The sequence below is a fragment of the Dioscorea cayenensis genome, chromosome 15, assembly GCF_009730915.1.
Source record: "Dioscorea cayenensis subsp. rotundata cultivar TDr96_F1 chromosome 15, TDr96_F1_v2_PseudoChromosome.rev07_lg8_w22 25.fasta, whole genome shotgun sequence".
NCBI lineage: Eukaryota > Viridiplantae > Streptophyta > Magnoliopsida > Dioscoreales > Dioscoreaceae > Dioscorea > Dioscorea cayenensis.
Window position 1 is genome coordinate 7,732,478 of NC_052485.1, and position 11,236 is coordinate 7,743,713.

Sequence of the window (11,236 nt, forward strand, 5' to 3'; positions counted from 1 at the left end):
AATTATTATTATTAAAATTTAAAAATATTTTACAAATAATAGACACCCAAATTCAATTCTATTTTTGCCTTTTTCACACTTCAATGTTTCTAGATTGAAAAAGATCTGATAGAAAATAAAAATATAGATTTATATATAAAGTTTATAATTTTTTTATTTCTCAAAAATTGCCAGAGACAAAGTTGTCAAATTTGATGGACTAGTTCCTTTCAAGTAGCTACCAATATTGAAAATAAATTTTTTTAAAGGATAAAGTCTTTTAAGTGATTAGAAGTATGTAAGGTACCTATAAGAGTGTTGTAAATTTGGAAAGGACTTTCCATGAAAAAGTGGCCAAATTCCAATTCTTAAATCTATTTATACTCCCACACCCCTCTAGCCAACTCTAAAGCAAAGCAAAGCAAAGCAAGTTTACATAGCAACAAAGCAATGGCTTTAAACTTGTCCTTCTCTTCACTTTCAATGAGTTGCAAAACCTCCCCTCCTTCAAATCTTTGCAAACCTTCTCTTCTTGTCCCCAAAAGTGGCTCCGGCGTTTGTTTCCGTACTCCGGCAACCACCGGAATTTCAGAAACTTTTTCCGCTTTGAAACAACAAAACAAAGTAAGTTTCTGAGAAACATGAGTTGTTTAATTTATTCTTTCTTTCTGTTCACAAAATTATTGTTCTAATTTGAGTTTGATTACTTTGTTTGTTTCAATATGAATATATGATTTGAGGTAGGACAAATCATTGTTAGTAGAAAACCACCTCAAAGTCCTTAATAGATATCTAAAAGGACTGTCTATCCTAATCCTTTTAAGGTAAAATGGCCATGATATCCTTCTCAAACTTTAACATTCCCGGTGATCTTTTGACTTTTGTACCAATCCAATCATTGCTTGGATTTCCAAAACTGTACTCATTTTAATTTATTTTTAAAATTTAATTAAATATACTCAAACCCAACCTTCACTTTAATCTTAACCTTTTTCCGAGGATGGAACGAAGACGAGTTCATCCATTTCGCCCAGGTGAGCTTAGTGAGCTTGTGCCGACTGCGGGTCTAGACCAGTTCATCCATCATTGGCTAAACATTTTTTAAGTCAATGACTTTAAATAAAATTTTATTTTATTTTATTTTATATTTTCTTCTCAATGAATTAACCAGCAAACTCGTCAAATATACATGAGTTTAAATGAGATAACCAAGCCGGTTTGAAGCAAGAAAAATGAGAGAGATGAGGGTAAAAATTTTAAGAAAAATATAAAGATATTTTCAGTAGATTGCAAACTAAGAATGTGCCGATATGTTTTTTTTCAGATTAAAATGTTATTTAGTAACTGATGATTAGTTTTTTTTTTTTAATAATGAAAATTTAGGTTGCATTTATACCGTATATTACTGCCGGTGATCCTGATCTACAAACAACTGCAAAAGCTTTGAAAGTTCTTGACAATTGTGGAGCTGATGTGATTGAATTAGGTCTTCCATTTTTTGATCCAATTGCTGATGGTCCTGTAATTCAGGTTAAATAATAGTACTACTTTTTTTCTTAATTTTTTATTTTTATCCAATTACTATTTTTAAATTTGCACAAATTTATTCATTGCAGGCTTCAGCAAGACGTGCACTAAAAAATGGTGCAACTTTGAAGGCAATCACTTCAATGTTAGAGAAGGTTGACTTCATACTGATATTAAATAGAGTGATTTATAACAATTAATCAAGATTAATAGTGTTTATAAATTAAGTGACTCATATATATATATATATATATTGTAAAAGTATTGTAAATACCAATACTTAGTACAGTGGTAAGCCACTTGGCACGATATGGACAGGTGTGGTTTTAAAACCCCCTAACAGTAGATCAGTGTGCATCTAGTTTTAATTAGCACTATAAAATTATTTATTGGTGTGTCTCTTGTAAGAAGAGTCATATTCTCCACTTTTGTATATCTATCTGCTTTTTGTGACATTTATTATTTTTATAAAAAAAATTTGTAAATCATTAATTCTGTTAAATTTAAAATTAAATATTGTCATCTATCTCACCCTATTAATGACTTATTTTTGTCGGAAAAAAACACAATCAGTATAAAGTGATTTTATAAATTTTTATCAAGAGCTTTTCGTAAACAATTTTTTATATGACTTAAACAATCATAAAGTAGTTTTATAAATTTATATTAAGAGCTTTTTTATGTAAATAATTTTTTATATGACTTAAACATTGTTTGTTTGGAGAAGTTACTAAACAAGCATTTTGACACAATTTTTTTTTTTTTTTTATGGTTTTCCCCCAAGAAAATAACCCAAAAATTTACAAAACACACTCATAGTTTATAAAATTAATCCAAATGTCTATATAATAATTAATGGAATTTGCATTTAAATGTTTTGCACTTGTATTTCCAAACATATAGATTCATATCTGATATTATTATCATGGTTTCACAGGTGACGCCTGAACTATCATGTCCAATTGCACTATTTTCATATTACAATCCAATACAAAGCTATGGTGCTCAAACATTCATTTCCATGATTAAAGATTGTGGTATACATGGTAAAACTTCTCATGCTTCCAATTTTTATTTTTACAAAAAATTTAGAGCTTTTAATCCTTAGTGCTTGTCTCTATGTTTAAGCCTAAAATAATTTAAAATGATTTAATTTTAAGTTAATTAATTAATTAAGTTTTACTTGTAGGACTTATAGTGCCAGACCTTCCATTTGAAGAGAGTGCACAATTGAGGAAAGAAGCTCTTAAGAAGGATATTGAATTCGTAAGTTCTTTAAATTAATTTAGATAGTAATTACATGCTCGGTAATCATTATTACTATTAGTAGTAGTAGTTTTTATTATTTTATTTTTTGAATAATATTTATTTTGAAATTGTTCTTTTATGCCATTCAAGACACTGCTTGTCACACCCACCACTGAGCCAAGCAGAAGGAAAGCAATTGTTGATGCTTCAGAAGGATTTGTCTATCTTGTAAGTTTTATTATTATTATTATTATTATTATTATTATTATTATTATTATTATTATTATTATTATTATTATCAAATAATGCTCAAATTAAAGTTTCATTTGTGATTCACATAAGATATTAAAAATGATTCAGTTGGCCAAAGTTTTGGTATTCAGTTGAATAAGATTTTTCATAACTTCAAACTCTAGATAATGAATGTAAACACATATTATGCACATTATTTTGACTCATCAATTAAATTGAAACACGTAAGCAGAGAAGAATAATAAGATTTATATATTCTAATATAATATTTATTAAATTAACTATTATGATTTATAAACAAAAATTGAATTTATTTTAATTTTCTTTTATTTGAGACGATATAACCATATATTTAAAACAATCGATTTCTTTTTATTTCATTGCCATTTAATATTTTATTTTGTTGTAATTAATTGTTTATTTTATTAATAGGTAAGCACCACCGGAGTAACAGGAATTCGGCAAAATTTAAACTCTCAAATCGAATTTCATTTAAATGAAATTAAAAAGGTATTCCACACTCTATTTTTATTATGTTTGAAAAAAAATTCTCAAAACATTATATTCAAATCTCAATAATTTTTTTCATAATTTTTATAATTAAATCTCCTAACACTGTAACATAGTTCATATGTTCTAGGGCAAATGAATTTATTTTGAAATTTTACAGGAAACAACTAAGCCTGTGGCCGTTGGTTTTGGTATATCACGCCCCGAACATGTAAAACAGGTTAATAGTATTTAATTTATCTTATTATTTTTCAACACATAAAATCATATAAATTTCCAAAATTTTTGACAAATATAAAAAAAAATATATATTGTGCATGTATTGCAGTTATCAAGATGGGGAGCAGATGGTGTCATTGTTGGGAGTGCAATTGTTAAACTTTTAGGTGAAGCTGAAAATTCAGAGGAAGGATTAAGGCATGTTGCAAGCTTTGTTAAGGCTCTTAAGGCAGCCATGCCTCAAAACTCATTGCATGAAGATCAAGACAAAGTTTCTAAATCAAGTCTTGCAATTTTCTAAGTGCTCTCTTAGTAAAACACTTTCTTGTACATGCATCAATCGAAATCTATTTTATGTTAACATATTTTCCCGTTTTTTTTTTGGGTGTATATGGAGGTCTCATATTATATGGGATAGTGAGATCAGAAATAAATACGTGTATTGTATGTTAAATGATTTCTAAAATTTTATTTGATATGTATAATCAATCAATTAAGATGCCATTGTGATATTTTATATTTAAAAAAAAAATTGGATAAAACACATTCATGAAAAAAAAAAATCGAAAGTGAAACAATAGGACAACAGAGAAAGATGCAAAGAGTAATAAGAAACCGAGGAAAGCAAAAAAGAAAAGTATGCAATTCAAGATAGGACGACAAATAGGAATCCACTGGGAGTGGATAGACAACCATAGTAACAATGAAGGTCAAATGTTATAAATAAATAAATAAGTACCCTTACCGAAACTGGGGGAAGTTTTTCTTGGGCCACTGAACTATGGCATTGGTGGGATTAGCTGGATCTCATGCCATTCGACAAATCTCTAGGATCACTCATATGGGACCTTGAAAACTTCAAGCTTTTTTTGGCGATCATGATCAAGTCATCCAGTTTAGTCTTCTTGGCCTTCAAAATTGCAGACATCCAACAAGGTACATATGAATAATTTTATAGATAATCAAAATCGGCTTAAGTGTCTGTTAAAATGCGCTTATTTTGATCCAACCATATGCTCCACACGATGACTTTAGCAAGAAGGTCCCAAGTTCCTCTAAGCAGCCTTCGAAGAAATAATCTCTAAGAGCTCCACAATTCACTTACGGAACATAAGTATTGAGATAGGCTAAAAGTATGACCAAAATAGTTCCAAACTCATACAAGTGGACAATGGATGGATAGGTAATCTGCCGATTCAACAACTAAGTTGCAAAGTACACATGTAGTAGTCGGTAGCTTGTTGCATCTCCTAAATGCAAGATTCTCCAGAGTGAGGATCTAATTATAATACGCAATCCGATTGAAGATGCTAATTTCCTGGGGCATGTATTATTCCAGATGATCGGCATCACTTGGTAGTGGAGTTGTCCGTCATAGGAATTCATCGAAGGATTTAATAGAAAATATGTTATTATGTGTGACAACCACATAGAGTCATGGCTATTCAAGGATAGCCTCATAAGTCTAGTTATAAGTGCTTGTGTGATAAGAATGCGAAGCGTTCTTTCCTTATGATGAGTATTACTTTTGTCAGGTTTTAGCGCTAATACGTGTGTATTTTTGTACTTTTATGCAGGTTGGGTTGTGAGGCCGATTATTTGCGAAAGAAGCCATTGTAGATCATTTTACGCATTATTTGGAGGAGATCTTGAGAAGGCTCAAACGCGAAGACATGAGTCAGGTTTAGAATGATAGAATGTATGCCAACCTCTTTATATTCGAGCTAAGGCAATGATTCGGAGGGGCACGAAGGCAGTTACATCCTAGTATTCCGGCTTGTGCATATTTAGCAAGATCTCCTCCAACGTGACCGTTCATTGAAGAACCAAGACGATCTACGACGTGATCGTGTGCCCATTTACGTTACCTCGATGAAAGCATGGATTCGGGAGTATTTTGGGCCGTTACTGTAGCAAGGTACTGCAGAAATCACTGTAGCAAATCAATGTAGCAGGTACTGTTCGCAGCCGGCCGAAGAAGGAGCAAAACAGAGGGGCCACACGGGCGTGTGGAAATTCCACACGCCCGTGCATTAATTCCACAGGCCCGTGTGGAATATCCACAGGGGTGTGTGGAATCCCGATTCCAGCCCTATTTAAGGCCGATTTCAGCCCCGATTTCAACATTCTTTTCTCCATCTTTTCCCCAACTTGAGAGAGGGTTGTGGCTAGGGTTTTGAGAGGTATTGGCTAGGGATTTGGAGAGGTTCTACGGCTCTGACATCGTCATCTCTTTGGAAGAAGGTTGGTAAGGGAGACTCCGTCGGATTGATTCGGTGAGGCGTATCTTATACCGGACAAGGGGATCTTGCAACGAGTAGAGGGCTCTCCATAAGACCATCGCCACGACTATGGAGGGGGTTTTCCTATGGATTGCTTTCTTTTACATTTGATTTCATTATCGTTTGTATTGTGCTCCATGGAGAGCTAAACCTCTAGTGGGTACTTGGGTATTTATGAACCCTAATATGTATTAGTTTCATTGAATCTTTTTATTATACTTTCAATTAATTGATGTTATTGTGAGTTCCAATCTTGAATGTTTGATTGTTTGAATACTCCCTTAGAGTGACACTAGGATTGAGAGTTCATGTGGTAACCCTTGTAAGCGAGTGACACACCACGAGAGTTAGACAAAGCTTAAATGGAGAGGGTTGAGAGGGTGAGTCGAGAGGTACAGGAGCGTCCCCTTTCCCCTCCGGTGTGATAGATTCTACCTCCGTTCCTCAAGTTCTTTGCGGCCATAATAGAGCGAATGAGCTAAGGGATGACCCTCCGCTGGGGCTTAGTTGCAAGTGCAACGGAGTGAAGCGTTGAGGTGATTTTAGCATCTTGGGCTTAATTATGGTTAGGGACCTTTCTTCTGGACCAAGGGTTAGGTCTACAATTAGGAAGACATTTATCACTTGGAATCCCTAGAGCTTAATGCAATCCTTCTTACGAGTGCGAGGTTGAGAGGTTGTTCAACCTCTCCTCCGGGACATGTAGAGGATTAGGCTTGGTTAACCCTAGATTCGGGGCCATGCATTAAAGGATGTCCCTGACTCACCATTGCATTAGTTAGGAAGCATAATAGAGAGTTTTTGCACTTGAAACGATTTTCCTAGGCGGATCAATACCCGGATACCCCATCTTTATCGATTGCCTTACCTTCTATTTTACTTTTGCTCTCTTTCGGGTTGTTTTACTTTTGAGAATTGAATCTTATCACACATATCACTATTCATCTTTCAAATTTAGAATATCTTAGTAGGTATATTTATATATATCAAAAGACAGTATTGTAAGGCATCATCATTATATCCAAATTTTGACATAAAATACATTTAATAGCTCTAAAAATTATATAATATAAACAAAAAAAAATTTAAAATCATATAAATTTAAAAAAAGTTAAATTAAAACCCGTAGCAACTTTATTAAAATTATGTTGCAACTTTGTAAGGTCATAATTCCATTAAAAGTACTTTTACAAATTTGCAATGGAACTTTGCAATGGAATCATTTCGTTGCAAATTCTTGTTGCAAAATTGTAGTGCCTTTGTATACATTGTCAGTCCGTTGCAATGTCATTGTAAAATTTTTCCCGTGCACTCCCTCTATATTTTTGTAACGGAAATTTATACCATTGTCAATTTGTTGCAAACCTGTCTGAAAATAAGTTGCAAATCCATTTCAAAATCACTCTCACTATTTTTGCAACAAATTTTTTGACTCGTTGCAAAATTAGTTGCAAATATTCAATGACGTTGCAAAGTTATTCCAAGTCTGTTGCAAAATTGCAATAGAAATCATCAGTTACAAATATCAGTTGTAAATTTGTAATTTTTTTGTTGTGAACAAATAGAGGTTCTTATGGCTATTGATCAAAATTGGCTTCTTGTGGCTTTTTTTTCTAATTTTTTTTAATGAATGGCAAGAAGCACCACCCCACAAGGAAGTGTCAAAAGAATATGCATGTACAATAATGCACCAGTTACGCTGGATTAAAGACTCCCTAAAGAATTTACCATGCCCGGCATGCTAACGCACGAGGAAATTAGGGTTTATCATGTGCGTTCAAGATAATATATCAATGACCACAATCCCACAATGGTAAATCTCCCTATCTTACAACCCTGGAGAGGTAAGAATATGACTCCTCTCACAGAAAACTTGGTAAATAGTACTGATACAATTTTTTATAGTATATCTAAAATATATTTGCATAGTAGTACACAGCAATACAACACAATGGATTCGACCTTGCACCACTCATCCATCACTTAGGGTGACTTCCGCTAGGCTATCTAGTGGTTGTCTTCAATCTTCTCGGCATGCATCAACTATGTTGACCAAAATTTCAAAAATGACAATCAATTTAAAGATAAACTACATGCTTTTGCCATTAAAAAAAATTAATAATTCAATTTTATGTTTCTAAATAATTACAAATAATATGTAACACCAAATATAATGGAGAGGGTTACAGTGATCTATATATTCATGCTTCACTAAGGGGGAGTTTATTTCTAGGGAAATGGAGGGAAGTGGAAAAATGAATAAAAATACCACTTCCCTGAAGTGCGGGAAATAATATAATTTTAGTACTTTTGATGTTCATTTGTCATAAAGTGAGAATGAAACTAAAGAGTTCGGGTGTTAGGTGAATTTTTATGAGTTCAAAAAAAAAAGTATTGAAAGTGAGGAGAAATTAGTTTTTATAAAATAGCTCACTTTCCCTTGTTTCAATAAAGATTTAGTTCAAAATCCACTTCAATCTAAATCTCTCACTTGAAGGCTGCCAAAGATAGTCTAAACAAAACACAATTACACATAAGTTATCGATAAGTCTTTGCGTCCAAAAGCATAAAACATTAAGCTAGACAGTAGGCTTGTAATGCAGAAACTCACTATACACTGGTGTGACTATTTGTTTAATAACATTAGGATAAGGGAGACATACTAAAAAATATTTGAATCTTTTCAATGCATTTATTTGCAAAGCATGATAACTTTTTAATTATGAATGGCCTACTTGATCAAGTTATTGGGATAACATATACAATAACGTTATCTTACTTACTAAAATAAGTTATTATTTTATATTAACAAATTATTCTACTTTCAAACTAATCAAAAGTCAAGATTGTCAAAAAAATCACATACATCTTTAGAGTTCATCACATTTTTAGGGGTCATTTGGTTCGTGGTCATGTGACAATATTATAGGATGTCAAGCAATAATTTAAAAATATTACCATATTTGGTAATGTAGCATCGGTAATATTAATAGAGTCCACCTCATTAGCCATTCAAAACAATAATATATATCCCTACAAGTATGACATATCCAAATATTTTCAAGCACTAATGAATTTACATCAACAAAAGTATATTGTTGAATTCTAAAATAATAAACTATATAATAAATAAATAACTTCATAAAATGATACTATAAATCTTATCTCCATGCTTTTTACATTAGAATTTTCCAATATAGATAGGTACTCAAGTAACAAATAAAAGATATATTATAAAATTTGATAAATTAGGTACATCTAAAACTGAATCCTATATCTTTTTGGGTTTAGGGATTTAGGGTTTAGGTTTAGGAGTTTAAGGTTTATAGACTTTAAAAGTATTAGGTTTTCAGGTTTAGGGTTTATAGTATTTAGGATTTAGGGTTATATAAGCAAGGACGGAATTAGGACTTATTGATCAGAAGGGCTGAGGGCAACATGTCAAAGAAAACTCATTCAACATAATAAATGTTTCCAATACAAAATAATGTGACAATGTAATCTTTGATTAAAACAACGAAGTTTATTATGCATTTTGCTATGTAGATATAACATTATTTTACATATTTTGTTATGTTGACTTAACACTAAACCTTATATAATTATACATATATACATTGTGATATATATTAATGTGATGGCTGCCCCGTCTTTACATGCCACGTGTCATCCTTGGATTGGCCTGATTGAATTAAAGTTGGCGCCTGGATGTCTTCTCTGAGAATTCAAAAACTAGTGGGACCCACCACGTGATAAAATATAATTTCCCATCAGAGACAGAAATAATTGGGGAACAAGTTTTTTGAAAATTTGTGTTATGGTACCCAGCCGGTATATAAAAAATTACCCAACACATGGCTGTCGTTGTTCTCTTGTTGACCAAACTGAGGTGTAGATGGGAAGAATAATAACCGTATACAGGAAAGATAACCACTATATATATGACCGAAGATAGATAAATATGTATAGAAGATGGACAAAGAAGAGGTAATGGCGGTTTATTTGTTGTTTCTCCGATACGGTCCCAGTGCTATCATTAAATGCATCCACGGCATTTGTATCACGGAAGCCATAGAAGAAAACCCAGAACCGCTTCTCGAGTACGTCAACGCATTGCATAAACATGAAGAAGTAGTGTACTGTATGTTACGCCTTGCCGCCAGTGCAAGTAAAGATCACGAAGACGTCAGCGTAGCATATACTGTCATTGAACCAGGCAGTATTAAGAAAAAAAATGAAATTGGAAGATCTGGGTGATTTAGGCACTTCAAAAGGAGCTGTGTCAACCGGCTGGTGATATGTCTCTTGTGGTTATCTACGTACATGATACCCTATACATTACTGTATTTTGATATTTTACTCAATATTTTTGCTATAAATAATATAAGTAACTCTGTTTTAAAGAAAAACTCACAGTCATTATGTGGATTCATTGTTTATACAATTAACAGATAGCAAACATCCCTACAAATAATTAATACAGGTTGAACTGGACTTGGGCCGAGTTATCTACAGAAATGATATGTCGCTCGAACCGGCCCACAAAATGTTTAATAGCCCGAATTACAGAATTAATAGAAATAATACCAAAACTACTAAGGAAATTCATAACATTACATCTGAATAGATGAAGGAAGTTCTCCGTACGTGGTCGTAATGTTGTCCATATACGGAAGAATAACCAGCATTTGTTACCATATTTGGTAATGTAGCATTGTAATATTAATAGAGTCCACCTCATTAGCCATTCAAAACAATAATATATATCCATCCAAGTATGACATATCTATATATTTTCAAGCACTAATGAATTTACATCAACAAAAGTTTATTGTTGAATTCTAAAATAATAAACTATATAATAAATAAATAACTTCATAAAATGATACTATAAATCTTATCTCCATGCTTTTTTACATTAGAATTTTCCAATATAGATAGGTACTCAAGTAACAAATAAAAGATATATTATAAAATTTGATAAAATAATATCCTAATTGTTAGGTACATCTAAAACTGAATCCTAAATCTTTTTCGGGATTAGGGATTTAGGGTTTAGGTTTAGGAGTTTAAGGTTTATAGACTTTAAAAGTATTAGGTTTTCAGGTTTAGGGTTTATAGTATTTAGGATTTAGGGTTATATAAGCAGGGACGGAACTAGGACTTATTGATCGGAAGGGCTGAGGGCAAAATGTCAAAGAAAATTCATTCAATATAAC

The 11,236-nt window shown here is 32.3% G+C and overlaps 1 protein-coding gene across 2 annotated transcripts; it reads left to right on the plus strand.

Moving 5' to 3' along the window:
- The first annotated feature begins 393 nt into the window (after positions 1-393).
- LOC120277851 (tryptophan synthase alpha chain-like) lies at positions 394-4,169 on the plus strand. 2 transcript variants are annotated; one of them, XM_039284690.1, is made up of 9 exons: positions 394-603; positions 1,363-1,509; positions 1,596-1,661; positions 2,444-2,552; positions 2,696-2,772; positions 2,905-2,982; positions 3,439-3,516; positions 3,677-3,736; positions 3,845-4,169. In XM_039284690.1, the coding sequence occupies exons 1-9, from the start codon at positions 430-432 to the stop codon at positions 4,034-4,036; spliced, it is 981 nt and encodes a 326-aa protein (XP_039140624.1). In that variant the 5' UTR covers positions 394-429; the 3' UTR covers positions 4,037-4,169. The 2 variants fall into 2 exon arrangements, with proteins under 2 accessions (XP_039140624.1, XP_039140625.1); XM_039284691.1 differs by lacking the exon at positions 3,439-3,516.
- The last annotated feature ends 7,067 nt before the right edge of the window (positions 4,170-11,236 follow it).

Excerpts from the sequence above, each read along its gene's own strand:
- LOC120277851 (XM_039284690.1), top strand. The coding sequence starts at position 430 with ATGGCTTTAAACTTGTCCTTCTCTTCACTTTCAATGAGTTGCAAAACC. Across the intron at positions 1,662-2,443 it reads TCACTTCAATGTTAGAGAAG|GTGACGCCTGAACTATCATG; the intron begins GTTGACTTCATA and ends ATGGTTTCACAG. Across the intron at positions 3,517-3,676 it reads ATTTAAATGAAATTAAAAAG|GAAACAACTAAGCCTGTGGC; the intron begins GTATTCCACACT and ends GAAATTTTACAG.